Source organism: Saccoglossus kowalevskii, chromosome 4 (assembly GCF_978046115.1).
Source record: "Saccoglossus kowalevskii chromosome 4, keSacKowa6.1, whole genome shotgun sequence".
Classification (NCBI taxonomy): Eukaryota; Metazoa; Hemichordata; class Enteropneusta; family Harrimaniidae; genus Saccoglossus; species Saccoglossus kowalevskii.
The window spans coordinates 19516902-19539807 of record NC_140644.1 but is presented as its reverse complement, the minus strand read 5'-3'; the positions used below and the strand labels follow the sequence as shown (position 1 = coordinate 19539807).

At 35.8% G+C, this 22906-nt stretch overlaps 1 protein-coding gene across 1 annotated transcript; it reads left to right on the top strand.

Moving 5' to 3' along the window:
• The first annotated feature begins 14035 nt into the window (after nucleotides 1-14035).
• LOC144349442 (monocarboxylate transporter 12-like) lies at nucleotides 14036-20408 on the top strand. The gene is made up of 3 exons (XM_078008003.1): nucleotides 14036-14198; nucleotides 17817-17960; nucleotides 19525-20408. Exons 1-3 carry the CDS (start codon nucleotides 14036-14038, stop codon nucleotides 20406-20408), a joined length of 1191 nt encoding a protein of 396 aa, XP_077864129.1.
• Nucleotides 20409-22906: the final 2498 nt, after the last annotated feature.

The window sequence follows — 22906 nt, the reverse complement described above, 5'->3', positions numbered from 1 at the left end:
GACAGGATAACAACGTTAACATTACATTAAATTATTTTGCTTTGGATATAATTTTCAGATAACTGTTCAGAATGGGTTACGTGATCAGTGATCTGCATTGACCCTTATCCGATCAAATCCTTGTAAGGGTGCACGGGGCTGTCAGGATACCGATTGAGTTTGTTTCTCAAGTTGTGTACACCATAAAAAAGGAGTTACTAATCCTAGTACCATACAGTACTTTATGATAGCTATAAACTTTGATATATTGAATGCAGAGAATATATCTATATATAAGTAGTGCGTAACAGGGTGAATTGAGGTGAGTGGAAGGCGCTAGAGTAATCCCAGAGTACACGCAGCCAAGTACACTGCTTATGAATTGCAACGATGCCAATGGAGACGTCGAAGAGCTGGCACTGTTAATAGAGACTGGTTGTTGAGAATGAATTTAACCTGATACTGTCTGTTATTGATTGCATACTTCCCCAATCGCATTGTGGAGTACAGGTCTGAGTGTTTTGACAGGTTAGCTCCAGGAGACTGTTTGGAGAAAAACATGCTATAAAAACGTGCCGCGTCCTGTTTGATATGGGACTCATAGCGACGTATACAACGCATGTAAAATACATTATTTATTTACAAGAAATTCGAACACGCGCTGCGCGACGACCACCGCGCTTTAAGTAAAACCACAGTCCAAACCTAAATGGATCACAAGGGTCAGTTTTCTCAGTAACCAGCACTTCAGACCTCGCCGATTCCAGAAGATTTGAAGTTCAAACTATTCAAAAGTTGGATAATAAATATTTTCAACTAAAAATAATTAAAAGAAAACATTAAGGCTGATATTTGCAGTTTTTCGATAACGTCCAATCAACATTAACATATGGTCTACCAGTAATAATGTGAACAAATGAGTTAGATGCATTGCGTTTTGCAATGATTTGCATGTAGTCATGGCAACATTCAACAACGGTTTGCGTGATGCAGTGGTAATTAGCAGGGGGTGTGTCCATATTTATAATACCGGATTGTAATGATACAGAACGCAGGGGATGCATGTTATATTGCACAAGCAATACTGCAGACAAATGCATAGACCTAATGTCACACGCAACGTAATATTACCGTAATTGGTATAGTACAGGTGTGATGGTTCAAATACCAAAATGGCAACAGTAACAAAAAGACTTCCCTGGCGGCGATGATAAAATACGAACACGGAGCCAACAGATGAGGTTTCAACTGGTACTGGTATTATTATACTCTGCAAACATCAAGTACAATAACGCGATAAAACTCCACTACTCCAATAACTAGATACTTAAACTCCAATACAATTCAACGAGATCTCCGATCTGATCTCAGTGCTGAACAACTCCCCTATATATACCCACACTGTCTATAAATAGACCATTACATCAGCATACATAATGAGTCTGGAATTTACTACAAATTTCTAGAATGTTCCATTACCTTCTATTGCCCTCTACAGTGTCCTATTATCTATTCAAACAGCTTCTAAAAATTCCACCCAGACACAGTACGGTTCTAGAACATTCTCAGTCACACGGAAGTGGTAAACAAGTCGTATGCGACACCTAACTAAGAAACTCCATTATTTGAATAAATGTAATTGTTTTATTCAATATATTTTTTATGAAATCTTAATTAAAGAAGGAACATGCACATTGGGCAAAAATACTAGTACATATATTTGGCATAAATCACATGACAACAGTAACATTGTTCTAACCATATAAGCAATACTAGTGATGTTCAAAATAGCTGAAGTTTTATTTTTCTGATTTCATTATTAATGTCTCATAGCATATTCTTTTTATTTTAAATGTTTTTTGTGCCAGGCGACAGTTCCGGACACTGAATGTCACAGTTTTTTTATATGTGCAGCTGCTACAATCATGAAAAGTGTTTGCAAGTCAGCTATATATATCAGAAGAATGGTAGTATTCTTCTGCCGCGGCAATATAGTACAGGTCCACCTTTGTATGGATGCAACATTAGTTTTTCAACTTTGGCATTGAGAAAAAAAAAGAAAATGGGATGCAACCCCAGAAAAAAAAAGTCTGACAGCACTCGTCTCGATTGCATACCATGTTTTTTTTTAAAAGCTGCAGAATTATATCTGATTCAGTGGCAAAGTTTGACAAAACATGAGCCTTGCAGTGTAAAAGTTTAACATATTTGTGAGTTTTTCTTGATTCACAGAAAATATACTATCCCAGTTCGTCATAACATTTAGGAGTAGCATTTCTTTCAGTGCATTTATTTGTTGATTGAATGTGGCAGACGTGGGTTCTTAGTCAGACATAGTAGTGGCCAATGCTTCTTTGTCAGCACTTTCATTAACAATAGTGTCAGCAATATCACCAGTTATTTCTTTGAAAGTGGTGCTGCCACCAGAAAGCTGCTGAGTACCGAGTGTCAAAGGTACGGCCAGAATAGACAATTACTTGTGAACATTGGTAGTGTTCTGTCTTGATGGAAGCGATGGTTCGAAGCACTGGACATTGCCTGGACCACCCAAACAGCCTCAATGTGTTATAACTCTACCAAAAGTGTAGTTTTGAACAGTCGAATCACAGCCTTTCAATGCTTAATTCCAACTTTTTGCCTTATTGTTCAAATTTGTTTATCTAGAAGAACAGCATTTTCGTCATAGTCGTTTAGGAGATTATTTCATTACGTAGCCCTTCCACATAGCATAAAAGATTACATTACGCCTTACAGTATGTGCCCCGATATCAGTTATAAATAGATATTGAAGGTATAACATTACATTACATTACATTCAACGTTTAATGTTAAGAAATAGCTGACAAAGTAATGAAAAGCGATTGAAAAGTTGGTAAATTTGATTGCAAATGATTCCTAAGTGGTTGTCATATCGAACCCCGTAGTTAAAAGTTAGTAAAATTATCAAGTCGAGTGAAAGCCAAACATCTATAAACAGACGGCCATACGAGCTGAATGTTTAAAAATAGCGTACAAAGTTGTGTAAAGCGTTTGCAAAGTTGCAGATTTTGTTTGAAAATTTGACGTAAGTGGTTATATTTTCGGAACCCGTCATGGAAAGTTCGAAAAACCGACGAAAAGCCTCGTAAATGAGCCTCAAATTGTTGAATTGGCGTCAGAATCAAGTAGAGGCCATTAGTCAAATTTGAAACATAGAATCATCTAACCCTATTAGTAGAATGATCACTTGATCGGCCAGTATTCAATGTTAAGCTTCATCGGCAGTGGCAAGTACTTTCATATTTCAATTTATTGTATGGTATTCGTGACTGTTATGATAGATTTTTTAAAAGAAAATCGTAAAAAATAATTAATGTACAAAGACATTTGAAAATTTGGACCTAATTTCAATAAAATGTTGATCGTTGTCAGCAATGATGGCTTTAATCTATTGAAAAGGTCGGGCAACCCCGCAATTAATAGTTCGAAAAATTAATTAAAAATCGAGTGAAAGCCCCATATGTGTTACCAGACTGTTTGAGCTCAACGTATAATGTTATGGAGTAGCGTTCAAAGTAGCAAAAAGCGATGGACAAGTTGGTACATTAGATTGCAACTGCTCTCAAAGCGGTTGACATAGCGAACCCACGAGTTAAAAAGTTAGTAAAATTAATAAAATATAAGCCTTAAATATATAAACAGGCGGCCATACGAACTGAATGTGGCATTCTGACACAAACTATTCACAGGTGTTTGGGTGACACCAATACTGCACATATGTGTCATATTACCACCATATATGGCTGTGTCAGGTGATGCTTGACATGTGTGTCTGGGTGACACTAATGTTGGACACATGTGCATGAGTTAAACCCAAGAATGAACAATTATGGCTTTGCGAAAACAATACATATGCGTAAAGTGTCAGGACTGCAAACGTGTCTGAGTGAGGCAACACTGAACGCAAGTGTCTAGATGACTTTAAGACCGGGCATATGTGGCTGTCTGACACCAAGACTTTACTCACCAAGATTGGCATATATGGCTGTGTCAGGCGACACTATGACTAATCACATGTGCCTAACGTTGGGCACATGTGAGTGACTCACAAGACATGACACACATGCCACCAAGACTTGACACCGAGCTTGGATAATTATCCCTTGGTGACAATACATATATATGTATTCTCAGGACTGGATACATGTATCCGGGTGATATAATACTGAACACATGTGCCTAGATATCAGTACTGGGCATGAGTGCCAAGGTGACGCCCTTACAGACCTTACACCCTTGTGTGCCTGAGTAACATCAACGATGGATCTATGTGACTGAGTGATACCCATATTGAACGCATGTGACTGTGTGACATATACAACCTTGATAATGATGTGCTGCTAAGGTACTGCTAAAATATATGCCAATAATAAGGTGAAACGTTTGCAACACTAATGGCATGCACAGTTACATAAAACCAAATACTAGTAATCATGATTTGTCTCGCATATATTTATATGATCACTAATAAAGATACATTCAATAATACCCAAGTAGTATATTTATCAACTCTGGTTCAGGTGTCTGTGAATTAGTAGAGCGTTCTCCTATATGTTACAAAAGGAACTGACCTACTAGGTGTACAGCCAAGATAAACATATATCGAGTATCAAGGCAATTAACGTAGCAGTAGTCAAGAGGAAGTCAAACGTATAAATTTCACCAAAAATTACAACAATATTCTTTAAAATTAGATAAATCAAGGTATCATCACGAAATGTTCAAATCTAATAGAGATTTACCCTGTAGACGCGTTCAAGAAGAAGCCAACATGTTTGAGAAAACTTACAAAACTATTTGCTAAAACTAAAAAAATGAAGTAATGATAGTTGATAGGGGTCACTGCACGGTACACATATACTAAATATCAAAGCAAATGGAGTAGCGGGTTTTAAGGAGAAGAAAATAAAGTTACAGAATTCAAATATCTACAATAAATGTTAAAATCTAAAAGGTTCATTCAATGTATCAAATCAATAGGACATTTCTGACCAAAATTATTCATTAAAAATAGAGAATTGACATATCGTCATGGATACCCATAAACCCCCTTATTACAAAAAGCACCTGTACAGATAGTTATAATATAACAGCTTGATAATATAACAGTATGACAATTTTATGGATATCATGAAGGTTGCTATATTATGGTATATTTGCAGTTTATTGCACGAGCAACCGAAAGACAATATTTAAAAGGAGTCTATGTGCGTATCAAGTTCACTTCATTTGATCGGTATTAATATGCACAGATTAACTAGAAACCATCATCAGATATTAAACTATACTAGCAGCAAACACGAAATTGTACAAACATTCACAAAGAACATGTTAATTATATTATTATGTACATAATTACCATGCGTGGATTTGTACTAAAAATGTATCTGTGTACTAAATTGAATTCCAGAAGTCAGTGATCCCTTGAAATAGTTTTACTTTTTTGCCCAAACAAATAGCGACGGATTATTATAAATCCTAGTTTCTGAACCATCATGTGAAATGATTCTGTCAAAATCATGTAGCCAATCTTGAAGGAAATCTTCCTGTTGATTTGGTGGTATCACAGTAAGCTGACCAGGAACTGGTCTAATAGAATCTAGAAAATATAAAATAGATAACAATCGTAGAAGAGATTCACTAATTTGGGAAAGGGGCAAAGATATTATTTCCAATAAAGCTCGGATGCCTCTCATGCATTCGTCTTTATAAACTATATGGAACATTTTTCCCAGGTAAATACATTTTTGTAGTTTTACTTTTACACAATGTTGCTGTTCAGACAAAGCAAAAGCCTATTCATATATTTTTGAGAAACACGACATTGGTTCACTTTGTACAATTGTGTAGATATTGTTCCATATAGCAAAATGTTAAAGCAAAACAGTGAGTTTTTTTCAGTTTTTAAAACTCGAAATTGTTTAATCAAGTGACGATGTATATTTTTGCCATTATACTTACTAGGCAGTTTGATATATGGCGTTAAAAAAAAAACGTTCTAAATTTGCCACCAGCATTACCCGCGATCAAAATAATAGTACCCGTCTAGTCTTATAATTATAGCCAAAAATATTGTCAAAATATGATAAAGTGTACATGTTGTCACCTTTCATCTCTTCTGTCGAGTGCATTTTCACTATTACGTTATCAGAGTAACATTTGACGTCAGTAAAGCCACATGACTTTACCATTTCAGCAAATCCTGCTGGGCTTCCCGGATATAAATAAATTCCGCCATTGAAACCCTTGATAAAGTACAAAATATATACACACAGTTTGTATTTTAGGAAATTGTAATGGTTTTTGTGGAAAATTGAACTATATGCGTACCAACAGCACTGTAATTTACACATATCAAAAAGCTAGGAGAGACAACAGTGACACTTAATGTCGGAAACTGCTACCAGGTACACACATTCTTTTTATAATTTGGTGAATTATAATACTTAATTAATTATAATTATACTTTTCCATCATTATACTAGATGATCGACGAGAAGATAAATAATATGTCAAACCTGTAGTAAGTCTTTCCATTGTTCATGACAAGCCATCTGCTTATTAGTGTCATGTAATGGGCTGCTCTTGTACAAGACATATATCACACATTCACCGCCATCACGTAAACACGCGTACACATTTTTGAGTGCGTCTTTTTGATTTTCAAACCAATGAAAACAACAGAACGAAACTGCCTTTGTGAAACGATTACATAACTGTGGATGGTCGTCCACTAACGTACATACATCTCCTTGTAAATACTCCATTTTTCCAGAAATCTTGTGATGCGACTTAGCATGAGCAATCATTTTCGGTGAAATGTCAACACCTGAAAATAAAATGTTTCATTATATCCGCTCTTTGCAATGGAAACACTTGTAAATAGTTATGTCCAATTGCTTTTAAATTAGTGAGTTTATATCTGCCAGTTAATGTTCATGTCACTGTGACAATATATACACATCCCCATGGATTTTATTTCTGGCAAATCTATCTAAAAACTAAATGACGGAAAAAAAGGAATCTGTTTTAACTCGAAACCATCTCTCCCGCATCTCCTCGCTTATAATATAGTTTAAATAATCAAATCGATCGGATTGAGGAACGTAACTTTAGCACAAACTTAGTGAAAAAGAAAAAGTAACTTTCACAGACTTTCTACCCGCAAAGAATATACAATGGTGAACCCTAAACACGGCTAACAAGTGGTACCTCGTAATTTTATTATCCGACTCTTATAAGCTGAATAAACTGCACACCCAGTAAAATAACACTCAGCGGAGTGAATACATGTTCATTTCATCATAAAAATACTACCAAAGTTATACAGAACTAATTAGTATTAAAACAATCAATTGATTTAATAAAATGTCTGTTGTTAATAATAATTTGAAAATCACACAAATTAAAAGCAACTAACATTTGTTCGGAACTGAAGTCTGAAAATCTCAGCTTCCAGCGAAGCAAAATACAACGAATATGCACAGCATATAATTATCATAGAAACCAATGTTGTATTATGAAATTAATTATGCTACCAGACTTAACTGGATTGTTATTATTAGCTGATCAATTCAAAACTGTCACAAGGAAATTTCGAATGAAATGTTTTTCTGGTCCAATATTGATAAAATGAATCACGGGTACCCGAATAACCACTCACCTAGTGCATGATCAAACATTCAAGTGATACGAGTGGTATGCGCAACTAAATTTCAACTATTCTGAGTGCACATTAGGTGTTTAATATGCACAGAATTTTAGTACCTACTTAATCTACACAAACAACAACCATGTACTAAGTTTCAATACAGAATGGAAATTCAAAAATGAGTACTAATCAATTTGTAGCTTGTCCCCGATTCTTTCCGTCTGCACTGTGGATTCTATTTAGGCGGTAAACATACCCTTAACGCGATTATTATAAAGCATAGACAATTTGCAAGTCGTCCACTGAGTGATGTGATCGCACGACCTTCACTATATGAACTGATTCATAGAGATACTGCCCGGGGGGCTACTTCCACATTATGTGGATAACGGTATGCAGCCCACCTCTCGTAAACCATACTCACTTCTAAACCATTTTTTTTCTATTTATATACCCACTTCTAAACACTAAAAGTGTTTTCAGCAAAAAAACAAAACAAAAAAAACACCCAGCTCACAACTTTCCCAACCAGTGAGCTCATCCGGGTGATGCATTTTATTCAGCCTTTTCCGGTATCTGGCTTTGAATAAAAGAACCTGTGAAAAAGAAAATAAATGCTACACACTTCTAAACCAGAACATTGATAAATGACCACCCATTTCTAAACAAAATAACGTGAAATGACACCCCAGTCGGGCGGCACATACCCGTATTGAACTTCTATGCAAGTAGCCCCCCTGGAAATACTGTCGTGTGTGCCAATACGGGGTCAGTATAGGCCTTAAGTTCACTCGATTAATGTTTCTGAATCTAAAAGGAGAGATTTTAATGGAATTGACCACATGATTTAAACCCCTACCGGAAAGAGCCAGTGTGTATCCAGTTGTTGGTAATTCCTATGCCCTGGAGATATACCAAATATCTGAATTGAAATAGCGTGCAGTCAGCACACGCGCTACATGAGCATTACCTATCACACTGCTAACATTGCCCATTTCAGCAATCATTTCAGAGTCGTTGCCAGTCCCACAACCAACATCCAAAACGACTTCTCCGTCTTTCCAGTGACCATCCAGTAAAGCTAGAGTTTGCATAGTAATATCATGTTGGACGTGCCTGTGTTTGGAATAGACGTCTACTATATTGTAATTCATGGTGGACCGGGACTGTGGTCTATATTTAGATAAAGGAAATTACATCACACTTCAAACGCTCACATACGGTGGCCCATATACACAATCGATCAGCTACTTTAAAATCGGCCCATTACATGAAAAATCTGACCCCCTTACGTAAAAAAATACGTCCGCTTATCGCGCCCAACGGCCCAGGTTTACAAGGTAACCTTCGTCCTGCAGATATGTCTCGGAAGTACAACATGCATGGTAAAGCAGGCACAATCATTCTGTATTGGGCAATGAAATCGAGTTAACCATGAGACAGTGAACCAGGCATCCTGTAAGCAAAAACGTGAAAGAAACTGACCTCTCTGCTTTGAATAATTGTACCCTGTGTATATTTTGTTTGCAATAATGAATTTGTATATATCGGTATTCTGGCTGTGAGGTTTACAGGTAAGTGAGCTACAAGTCAATGCCCCGTCCTAGCCCTATATCACTACCAATTTCACAGTAAATATATGTATAAATACATATTTGATCATACTTTAATATAATATAATCTTATTACTAATTGTGTTATTAAGTAATGATATGTATTATAATGTTCGACAACTATTAATTGGCATAAACGGTAAATGGCGAATTTCTTAAAGTATTCAATCAAATTAAAAACGAATTGTGATTGAGGTTCGAAAATAGTGGTTCCACAGTCGCTCCAGACTTGGATGGTCTGCTTTGCATTGAAGGTTATCTTGGACCATGAAAAAAAATTATGCGAGACAATGATGCGGTTTCCCGCAAAGGACACGTTAACTGACAAAACCGTCGCTGATTGTTACGCTTGTCGGTATAGCGATTCGCGAGCCATTGAAAACCGACACCTTTACCTGCAACTGTATGGTCGAGCATTGCAACCGACATGTACAGTCTCTTACCTTCAGACCATTATCTAGTAGTTACTAAGTAGTTATTGATGACTATTCTCGAAATAACAAACTCTACTATTACTAGCATAAGCTTAAACATACATGAATACCCTGCAAACTTAAAAAGTGATATTGGCCCACTAGTCAATGACTTTTAATTGTATGTATTGCATTAATTGAGAGGAAAGATTGGAATGTATGTCACATATTGATACACACAGGGACATTGAACCACTCACACTTAGAAGGTCTAGGGGAATCAATAAACCCAATATGTGTATTATTAAATCTTTTGTATTGTATTGTAATGTTGAATCTAATTTAATTTTCACATGTGTATATATTTAATTTACTGAATTGTTGAAATATAACAAACAAAATTAGATTAATGAACTAAAATATACTTGATTTCATTTTTATTCAATCTGTATTTACACTTTAGCTTTAGATGTATGTTAAATTGATATATTGGAAAATTATTAATGATCAAAATAACTTAAAAGCTAAGGTGTATTGATCTCATTTAAATATCAATGCAACAAATGAACGAATCCTGTTCCCATTGCATGTAGCGCAGCTTTTATGTTACCACATACCCTATATAAGTATGTGAATAAAGCTGAACGAGTGGTTCATTTGATATTCAGCCATTTTGTGTATTTGCTATTTACTTGATATTTCGTCCCTCTCCATGTGTCCGTACCACCAACTCAATATGAATATGAAGGTAGGTAAATATATTACGCTCATTTTTTTATTCAGTTTAGTTTAGTTTCATTCGAGATCAATTGTTATCATTTCCTAATTAACTGAATTGTTTTACATTCCATTGTCAGTTAATTTTATAATAGTGTATAATTGTATTATCAACATTTTTCACAACTATTTATTTTTGTTATGTTTGTTCGTTTTGTTACGTTTATTCTGTTTAAAGCTAAAAAACTATACCTCGTATTCAGGCATATACAGCGAATGTACAAGGTAGACATTAGAGGAATTCAGAACCCGATCTTGGCCTAGAAACTACTAATATTTGTCAATACATGTATTTCATGTTACAAACGACAAAGTGACTTTTTATGCAGTGCACACAATAGTGTAATGCTTTAATTACATTAAACAACAGAACGACACTACCTCTGTGAAACGATTACATAACTGTAGATATTCAATCATTCGCTGCAACATGTCATGGAATGATTAAAGGCGATGTTATTTGCGATGAAAACAATTGGAAATGTTCATTATGAGTCCAAGCCTATTTAGGAATCAAAACTCATAGTGGGCTTGGGTCTTTATTGTCATTCTGATTTTCTGATTGATCGGAAATAACCAATTAAAATTTGAGTAAACTATTTGCAGGTAAAGTGATTTCATCCATGTATCTATTTACTAGGGGTCTATTGTAAATATTCTTTTAATAATACTGGATATTAAAATACTTTGTTGTGGAAAGGGTGTGTCCCTAGTAACCATTTACTTATTCGCAGCAAGATGGTTCAACAGCACAATTGTTTATAGATGTGTACATTTTATTGCATCATCGTTTTTATATATGTACTGTCAATATTACTGATAACAATTTTAATGCACCATAACTAATTAACAGAAAATCACATAAAATGTTTTTAAACATTTTCAAAAACTACATTAATCTAAATTTTGCTTGTATCATGTACAAGTGCATTAATCATTGAAATGTTAGTTATGGTTGATCACATGGTTTTGACTTTATCTTGGATTAACAGCTAAATAAACCAAACAACAAGTAAGATAACGTTGTATAGAGCATACTGAAGGATCAGTGTTTAACAAAATTAATATACATTATGAATATATTATATCTTTCTATTTTGAGTGCTTGTTCATCAATTTGTAGCTTGTATTAAATTCTGTTAGTTTGGAATATAAAAGAGTCGCGCTTGGGTCAAGCTATACGGGTAACAAGTGTAGGCCCCGACTGTAGGAGTCGTTCCTATATAAAAAAAAAATAAGCATCCAGTTGTCGACACCCCTGTCTTTTCAGTGACCATTCAGGCAAAACTATGGTTTGCAGAGCGGTTTTATCTTGGACCTGTATTTGGTATACTTATCTACTCTAATTTATGGTTGAGGCAATACGAATATTTTGAAAAAAGAAAATGGTGACACACGTTAAATGCCCACACCCCTTGCACATGCATAATGAAGTGTATGTAGTGTATTCTGTGAAGTAATTGACAGTCAGCTATCATCAGAATATCATCAGTTCTTCCGTCTGTGGTATTATGATTTCAAATTCCAACAACCGTCCAAAATATTGTACCAGTACAACGATATTTGACAGATGTGTCCTAGTGATACCTACATGTGACTGAATCATGTGCCTTAGTGACACAAATACTAGACACATTTGCTTGAGTGTTACCTATGTCATCTGTGATTTGTTTATGTTTTGTAGTCTAGTCAATACGTAATGCATATAGATGAGAAGACATTACTTGCATATATACGAGATTTCATAACATAGAGATGGGGCTGTTTTACAGAATCCCATAGACACATGTATCCGTCTGGCACCAGGATACTGGGCGATCGTGCATGGGTGACTCAAAATCTGTTCACATGTGGCTGGATGTCAACAAGACTGGAAACATGTATCTTCTGACACCAAGGCTGTTCATGTGTCTGAGTTACAACAATCTTCCACACATATGCCTGGGTGACACCAACACTGGACTCAAGTACACACCACCAAAACTGGGCTCATGTGTCATGAGAATACCAAGTTTTCAAAACATCAGATTTTGTCAGAATAAAAAAAATAAAAAGGGAAACTCCAGACTTCACATTATTATATTTTTGAATGGGCTACCTAAGTCTTCCACATACAAAATACACATACATCCATTTAATTTATTTTTATAATATTTTCACTGAATTCTTTAAAACTAATTTACTATATGATTGTACAGTATTTTGCTTGATTTCATTGGATATTTACTTTCACTATAGACAGGCATATGAGAACTGCTAGAAGTGCTGCATAGTAATTTAAAACACTCAATTACAAATTTAATTAATTAATTCATAAATTCATCAATGTACATAGTTGAAGCAAGTAAGTGGTAGAACAGTAACTATAATAAAGAGGGGATGAGGGATGGAGGAAATGGCATATTGATATTACTTTAAAAGGTCCACTCCAACTAAGATGGTGAGTGTTAATAATACTTTAGTGTTACCATATACAAATTTGTTGGACACTGACAATTTTCTGCCCATGCAGTGTGTTGACACAGATGTTTCTCGATTGCCTGCCCTGATGAAAAAGAATTTGCAAAATCAATATCACAGATAGGTTTCGATGGTGACACATTTTGTTTGTTTTTCCTAGTTTCTGTCATCAGATCGTCTATTACCAACAAGTTTCTTTTAGCAGGGTCGATTATTCTGTAAATATCAGGAAGTATACCGAGGTATGAGAATGCCGAGTTTAAAGTGCGGTAGTCGTCGCGCTGCGCATGTGCGACATTTGTGTTGATAAACATTGATTTTCCCACAATCCAATGCGCTCTTCAAATGGAAATCACAAGTATGAGGTTTGAACTGGGCGCGACTTGCACTCATTACCGCTGGTGACCCCGTGATACCTTCGAATAACATAAAAAATACCTAATTAAATCTTAGAGAAACGTCTCAGTTCGTACTCGTTGATCAGTCAAAGTCGCCATCTTTGTTTTTATGAGACCCATATATCTCGCACATGTGCAGCGCGACGACTACCGCGCTTTAAGTCAGGTGTAGCTAATCGACGATCGTATTGGACAATTAGGTAATGTAGTCTTCTATATTGCTGTGCTGAACATGCACCATCTCGTCGGACAAGAATGATATATCTGTTGTATCTGTCAACATTTATAACACTTTGGCAACTGTTTCTACGTATGTGCTCTGTCGATCTCTGTTCTAGCTTTCCCCAGAATGAGTTGGGGTTCAGCTTGGCGAGGCTGGGATTGGAGCTATTTAGCTGCTGTCCGAGCATATACCTTCTCTTTTATAGAGAAGGCACTTGTTTAATCTTCATAAACATGTTGATATCGCCAGTGAACACCCTTCCTCGGGTCGTAGGGAGCCAATTCATCGTTATGCCAAAAGTCGTTTTTCCGTCTTCTCCAATTCTGGAGTGTACCAAGCCCTTCCCAGCTGGCATTCATTGTCACTATGTTGGCACAGTTCTTCATTTATGGTTCTCGTATATTTGGAACAGAGTGGGAACATTAGTTTTTTGTTCACATTGAAAGACAGAACTGGTATATACAATCTTCCCAAAGGCAAACATGAAACTTGATTATGTGGGTTTGGCGATGAAGAATGTTGGGTGTTCAACTACAGAAATCAACATACTCGCCTTCCTTGACCTTGTAACTCAGGCAAATGGCACAGCCTTTCTGGCTCTGATAGGGCTTGAAATACGTTTCCAAGAAACCTTACGACTTCATGGTCATTCTTCATTTCTTTTAGAAATTGCATTTCTACATGTTAACTAGCGAGTATTCTCTTAATGTTAACCATTCTTTCTTCGCAAGTAATCTTTTGTAAAGGTATATCATACTGATTTCATTCTGCCCTTTTGGTCGAGCACTTTGGGCAGCTATGGAAGTAATAACCATAGTACTCATACACAGTATTGATAGAAACATTAAAACCGTCTATTTAATAATGTTCAATTTTCATTTTACTTCTGGAATTACGCATGCGATGAATGTGTTCGAGCGCCTTGTATTTCATCTATCTTATGGCATATGTGGATTAATTCTAATTGGCACCAATCTATTAGTGTTAGGAACCAGGAATTTCTTCCTAAAATAATACTTTGCAATCATGATGCATCGGCGGAAGGGTTCGATTTCAGTGAGGTCCATCATCATCGATCTAAATGCCAAGCAACACTCCTTGAGTATATGCACGTCGCTCTGGCACTACTTGAGAAACTTGAATAAAAGATTGAGTTACTTCTACTTCTATTTTCTGGTATTGGCCCTTTGTAATTGTCATCCTCGGTTCTCGGAAAAGGATGGAAAAATATCCTTGTGTAATTCGTCTATGCCAAAAGTCTTAAGAAGTTTAGATGGTGCCATAAAAAGAAAATTCAAGCTATGAATGACTTTGATATGTGCACAACGATATATAGATGTATGACTTTCAAACCATTCAAACGCTTTAGTCAGAAAATAAATTGATCAATCATCGAAATTTGACAGATTTCATAGTATTGGTTATAAAAACGAATTTCACTAACGGACCACATACTATGGTTAGAACAGTATGAAAATTAGCTCAATCAATTTATACAATCTTTCTCAGAGGGTTTGGCGAATGATCATTGAGACGTCTTAACCAGCGGACACCTCATGTAGAAACCATGTATCAGAATGTTGACACGCTAAACCGTTATATAACTCACTAATCCAGCATCCTTTATTCTTTGTTTGTTTATATTACCTCAAACGTTACAAATAGCAATTGGAATCTATGAGGTGTGCTTGTGATTTACATAACAAAAGATGTTTACGATCTACTGACTTTCCTACGTGAATGCATGCATGTCACCATGAGACATCTGCTAGCAAGACCACATTCTGATTGGCTCATTTGAAAACCCAGGTGGTGTACCTGAAACTGGGACATTTATGCTCTATAAATAGGCTAGATTGAGAACAGTTTTGGTCAACCATTTCAATTAAATACTATGCGAGTTGCTGCTGCGATATTGTGAGACAAGGGATACAGGCTTCAATCATAATACTGTGAGAATTGTGTGAACTGCTCTGCGATCTCCTGCTATTAGCGGAGACCTCCAGAAGAACAGCGTTTCTATGCAAGCAAGACTCCTGTATCTCTTTGTTGTTGCGTTGCAAGAAGTCATTGACTATCATCAATTTCCACATCCTGGAACTGTGAGTTATCACCAATGCATATTTCCCTATAATATAATTCACAGGTTCTAAAACAATTCACTGCTGTCTTTAATATCCATGTCAAACTATGCTTTGATGAAGACTTTAAAATGTAATTTGCCTCCCGAATATTAACTGACCACTCCACGATGTTCTGCTGTTTCCTATGGTGCCCTCATTGTTCGTGCAAGGAAATGTCAATGTAGATGTAACACTATGAAATAGAAGGAAAACATGTCTGCAAACAACAATATATGCACACTAATGATAATTTTTTTAATTACTGGGAAAAATCGATAATTTGTTATATTCTCTTTATTTTTGCATTTTATTTGCTATTTTGGGACAATGTATCGTTTTCTTTATAACGTGTATCACGTATATCTGGATACAATAACACCGACAATGAGACCACTTAAAAAGATGCATTAACTTGCTAGGTCAGTGAGACCTACATACATAGTAACTTGAAGATTGACCCTTTAAAAACTCGTTTTCCTAGGCATACTATATTTTAGATGAACTACATAATACATGTCACCTAGATATTACTTTCAGAGCTTTTCATCGTTTTCCGGACAGTTCAAGAATATCACATGATCAACGTTTTTGGAACCCAGTCTACTGCAATATAACATCAAGCATGTGAGTAAACTTTAGTACACTTATTTAGTATTGTGCATTTTCTTGTAGCAACGAGTAGTGAATCAAACTTCAAATCAACTTCCGTCTGGGTATATTTGATGGTCAGAATATCACAGGGTTAGGTTTATGTAGTTTTACATTGCTATGTACTCATTTATGATTTTTGCAGTTCTATTTTTTCAACTTATAATTAAATTGAAATACGGCGCAGGCTGTCAATTTCACATAGAGAATACAACTCCTACACTATTTTAATTAATGTTTCGGATCCCCTCTTTGTCCAGAAGTTGAAATCTATCATTATAAATATGCATATTGAGAGAGCCTTGTACTGCTCAAGTTTCAATATTGGGTGAGGTACTGTGCCTCATGCTATATGCTATGCTATAAAATATGCTATAACAAACCCTGCTGTTTTTATTATGCTGACCAGCATTTGAATGTCAGTGTATACAAGGTTGAGTGACCTGGTTGTGGTGAAAAGAATCAGCCACATGTCACTCACCTGCATATTTCTACAGCAGAGTAAACCTTCGCCTTTTAAACATAATGTGACCATCTTCTATGCGCTGCTCTCTAATTTTATTTTCTATGTGCGTTCCTGAGAATACAAATTCATAAAAACACTGCAAGCAGAGCCAACACATTCACGATTCTATTTAAGATGAATGCATAGATCTTAAGACTATCTATTCAATTACCGTTTTTCCAATTAGGATGAAAACATATATATTGTCCTGGTGATAGATTGTACAGTTGCCTTGACAACAAATTATATCTCCTCGCTGGCAACACTTAGCTTAGCACTTGTTTTTAGAGCATATATTACTCCAGTACCAACTTGGCCGAATTGATACAACTGTTGCCTCACGTCAGCCGCTGTACTGTTAAGACGATGTCATTTAGTTTGAATTGTATTAATTCACCATTATTCATATTATAATTTCATCATCTTACCACGAATTTATATTTGATTATATAAACTAAGACATTATATCGCTAGTTTTTATTAATTTAAATGTGAAACAAAAAAGAAAGAAAGAAAGTAAAGTACGTTTTGTCAGCGGGTCAAACACGCTTGCTTTACATGTAGACCTGTCAAAAATTGTTGTTTGAAATTTTGAATACATGTGAGAAGCCATATCTTCATAATAATACTGATAATGGGAAACGAGTGAACGCTTAAACAACAAATCTATTCACATGCTAAATCAGTGGGCCCTACATATTATCCAGACATTTGACCCTTTGGTGTTATTGTTCTACATGTAAATGATTCCAATTAAATGTCCAAGGACATGCTGTACAATACATCACGTGTTACTGGTCACTGATTACTAAGAACGTTTAATGGTACTGAGTTGTATAATCGTTACACCTAGATATATATTGTATACAAACTGTGGAATCTTCTCTCAGAAACCCAGCCTAGCTACTCGGTAGCAGTTTAACATGTGAGTAAATCTTAGTAAACTTCTTATTCTAGTTAACTGACAACCATGAATTTTCTTTCTAGCTTTATTTGGATCGTTTATGGCGAAGTGTTTTGGAACACGTCCAACAGCATTCGTAGGAGGTTTATTAGCCGTGTCAGGATTTTTTATCAGCAGCTTTGCTACTAGTTTAGAATTTCTATATATAACCTCAAGATTTATGCCAGGTAATTATGGTTTGTGATTTATGCCAGGTAATTATGGTTTGTCGTGAAAAAGTTCATTCAGTGCATTTTTATCCTATTTTACCATGTAATAAAGCACAGTCCCTCTATCCCCGGTCTGCAAATGCTTGGCAGTCTTTTGTCCCAGGGCTGGTGGCGGGTGAATAAACCGTTCACACCTTGGACAATTAGCCACAATCACAAACTGCAAACGGAACAGAACATATTACCGTGATTTATCGAAATACAAACATCCGAGAGAAAAACTAACTACATCACCAAAAAGTAAATGTACATATATATTCAAGTATCAAGTATCAAGTATTTTCGTTTGTTAAAACTAAGATATGAAGGGAACAATGAATCGATCGTTTCAATAGAATTATCAAGATACTGTGCTTCGCGGAAAGCCACAACAAGCGGGTAATTCACTCCTTAGACAATAGCCGTTTCCAGACCGGAGATGGAGGGACTGTGATAAAGGTAAATATTTTGGACATGCTTAGCACTGGAATGAGATCAAAACGACCAGCATAAAATGATCTAATGTTACACGATAATCCATTATTTGCGAGTGGTGTGGCTTTTCTGACAATTTGCAAACTGACAAGTCTAATTGGCGTCTCTCTTACACTGTGATTCACAATATGTGGATGGTAAATAATTGGGCTACTGTTCATTAAAAGTAGACCAAAATGTCCAATCTTGGATACTGTAGCTTTTATGTCTTTTTGGTAACTTTTTCGTATAGCTAGGGTAGTATAACCAAGAAATAGAACAAATGCAAATGTTTCTGTTTACATGCAAACTCGTGTTCGAACTCAACTTTTATTGCTGCCAACAATAACCGCAGCCATGGACCTTGAAAGTAATTTTTTACAACTTTTCATCTAGTTAGGGCATTATTACCAAGCAATAGAACACAGCATCTAACGTCGTCTCTGAATCTTTATAAACATTGATAGAAGTAGAATAGAAGTTACTGAGTGAACTGAGCAACCTAGTGTAGAGTGAACCCCCTTTCTGAATGGGTCACTTTTTGGTTGTTTAAGCCTGAACTATTCATTTAGTAGGAAAAGCAATTTGTATAGTCATTGCAAACGTTTAGCATATCAAATGTCATTTCTAGCTCCTGTGTATCTTCTGGTCGCAGCAGACGATGAGTTGATCTTACTGCAAGCTTGATACTGGGGCATTATCTCGAAGATCTGCTACACCGTCTTGAATATGCAATGACTGCACATTATAAAAATATCTAATAACGGTGTCGTTTTTTTCTCTAAATATTAGGTGATATTCGAACCACCTGAATGAACGACTTAATAGTTAAGCAGAGTGAGTTGAACAGCAAAGGGTACAGTGTGTGACAATGTTTTACTAGGGGTCGATGTAGAGGAATTTCAGATATGCTGAACAAACAAACAGTGAACAAACATGAAATGAATTGCAAGATACAATACAGTAGCGCCACTCTATACAGTTCATAATATGTTGTGTTCATGTGATTCGCCATTGACTCATCAATACAATACTGCATGTTGTATTTCTATTATAAATTATTTTCCAGGGCTTGGATCTTCTCTATGCTTATCACCAACCATGGCAATTATGGGGCAGTATTTTCCGAAGAGGTTTCCCGTAGCTAATGGAATTGGATATGTGGGAAGCGTTATTACCTTAACTTTACTTCCTATAATAGTACAAGCTAGTATTGATGCATATGGTTGGAGAGGAGCATACCTAATACTGTCCGGCTATTCTTCTCATGTTTTTATTGCGGCCGCATTGCTTAGACCACTACCAGGCCACAATTCCAAGGCACAAAACTCAAATTCATTGATTAATATCATTAGAACATGGCAACGTCCCAGCTGTTCTTATTTGTGCCGCCTTGTGTTTTGTAGATTTTTACATTTTAAATTATTCATGCTCTCACAGGTTCTCGTAGGGGCTGCACACTTTAGTGTAATGATACTTTTACAACACAGGGCTGTATATAACGGAGTAGGTACATTGCAACATACTGCTCTTGTTATTTCACTTGTGGGAATAAGCAGCCTGGTTACTCGACTAGGTTCCGGTTTGATCGTCCAACGGCGCTTGCTCTCAGCAACTGCTGGCTACATATTAGCACTATTCATTACTGGTATTGCATGTACCATACCCCACTTTTCATATTCATATGCTGCACTTTGTGCATTTGGTGTGATCTTTGGCCTAGCAAGTGGAAGTCATATATCACTGGCTCCGGTTTGTACCCGGCAATATGTAGGACAAAACAGATTTCTTGTGGCATCTGGTTGTTTTATTCTCTCAGCTGGAATCGGTTCTTTGATTGGACCACCAATGGCAGGTGAGTGTTGGCATACCATTGGCATACAAGTTGATGAAACTGAATGGATTAACAAAAGCGACATGTGTTTTATTTTGGATTCGCCACTTGCATCCTAAATCGACAAACTTCGTTTCATACTGTTTCATTTTGATGCAGATTTGTGGATGCTGATACATGTTCTATTTCGGCTTGGGTATCTTATATGCGGAGATAAAAATGTGTTATAGTAATCCTAATAATTATAGTGGTTTTTCTGCAACTCTATCAATGTATAATTAATGTCAGCATTTGTTATTGGTAATAATTTAATGTTTCACTAAATAACTTTGAATTATTGTAATTCTTGAATTATCTTACATTATACATATATTATTTGTCGAATAAGCGATAAGATAAATAATATAATTATTATACTTGAGATGTATCGCTAAGGTAGGATATTAATCATCTGCCGCAAATACCGTCATATTTTAATTACACATCTTTCACGTAGCGAACGAGTGGGTTCATTAGAGGGGCAGCTGTTCATACTTTTCGATCTTATGCAGATATCAGATTATGATGCAGTTGTTGAAATAATGGATAACTTAGTTTCCAGAAGTAGGCCACTTAGAGAGGCACACACACCAACCATCAGTTTAATCTGGATTTGCATGGTTCTATGCATTTTCGTCTGTGGAATCTCATGATGCAAAACATATAATGCACTCGGTAAAAGCGAAGAAATGTTTCAATAACCCACGCTAAAATCTCACTACAATGCATTGTAGCACCTTATTTCGTCAACGAGAAACACTAATCACGGTGATGCATTATTGACACCCTGACGTCATAGTGACGCAATACATTACATACTTGAAGGAAATAGTATAACAATAGGGTAATATTACGGTGATATGTTCTACTTGTCTCTCATATGTCTATGACGTAACTTAAGCGATAGATGAGCGTTTATGTGTCACCATGACTGTGGTAAATGATATTTGAGCAAGGCATACATGGACACATTCCAGAAAGTGAAACATTGAGTCATTCATGGCAAAGGGTAGTAGAACACGCCCAACAGTATTTAAAATGGCATATTGGTTGGGCATAACAGTTATAGTAATAATTATTTATTTACTTGTATTGCGATATTTACAGTTATAACTGATCAACAGCGCATGACATAAAAACTATATCAAAGAAAGATTAATTACAATATATAAGTTTTCTTATACAAATAAGATTTCAAATGTACCTTAAAATCAATAATATTGTTCCATTGTTTTTCATGTTTTGGTAGAGCATTCCACAAACGCATGCAGCAAATGCCCTGTCACCATCTGGTACTAAACGTAACAATTGTACTATAAATAAGTTTGAAGAGCTTGTAGATGACCTGGGAGTGTACAAAAGTGGCACGTTTGAATGAATATTTCGGTAATATATTTGGGGGATTGGCCGCTGAGGGCTTTGTATACTAACAGCAACAATTTATATACACTCCGATCCTTTAATGGAAGCCAGTGGAAAGAAATTAAAAATATACATATTTTCTTTTCTTCAAAACAATCCTAGCTTACGTACATCATTTCTGACAGAAATTAAATATATCCACTTTGAGGGAAATTAAAGTTAATTTCTTAATGTGTTGATGCATGCCAAATACTAAAAGTTCTTCTTAATATGCCACAGTGCTTGAATGGAAACAGATTTTTCAATTATGTTTTAGACAAATGAAACATTTGATACCGGACGATAGTTAGTATATGTCAATGCAAAGCCCAGTTTATTAACAATGGTAATACAATAGATTCCTTTAACTTTGATGGGAAAATACTATTAGATAGTTAGGAATTAACAGCATATTTTATATAGCCACCAATTTCATCAATACACTGTTTCAACATTCGTGGGGGAAGGGGGTCTAAATCACATGACTTGCTGGGTGATGCCTAAATTAGATTTAAAACATCATCTTCAGATAGTAATTCAAATTCCTTTAAAACATGGTCAACATGACGAATCGAATTGATAGGAATAGTTGTGTCACTAAAACTGGACCTTATTACATTGATAATGAAATAGTCATTTATATGACATGCCAATTCCAAAGGGTCAGGATAATGTATTTCTTTCTTTGTGTGCATTGATCTGTCAATTATGTGAAACAATTGTTTTTGATCACCTTCATGTTCGTTAATGAGACCCGCAAAATACTCGCGTTTACATTGCCAGATAAACCATTCATGTCCGATCTCATAGCTTTGAAATTATCATAATCCAACTGCGCTCCTGTGCAGCGCTATTTTCTCTCTAACTTACGTTTTTCAATTTTCATATCCTTCATAGTTTAATTGAACCATGACTGCAACACACGCGACTGGACGCATTCGACTGGACGCATTCTATCCGTTGGTTAGAAACACGTTGAAAATATATTTGAAATACATTCCATTTTGATACAACCTAAAACCCACAAATATTATTAATTAGTAGATCTTCGAACCAAGCATCTATTAATTTGCTTCAATTGACAAAATGATCGTTCACATTATACAATCTTAAAACATTAAATGTGTGGTTGCAAACTAGACTCAAATTACAAAGCAAATTACTCAGTTATATACAA

Excerpts from the sequence above, each read along its gene's own strand:
- LOC144349442 (XM_078008003.1), top strand. The coding sequence starts at position 14,036 with ATGAAACTTGATTATGTGGGTTTGGCGATGAAGAATGTTGGGTGTTCA. Across the intron at positions 14,199-17,816 it reads AGAAACCTTACGACTTCATG|CTTTATTTGGATCGTTTATG; the intron begins GTCATTCTTCAT and ends TTTTCTTTCTAG. Across the intron at positions 17,961-19,524 it reads AACCTCAAGATTTATGCCAG|GGCTTGGATCTTCTCTATGC; the intron begins GTAATTATGGTT and ends ATTATTTTCCAG.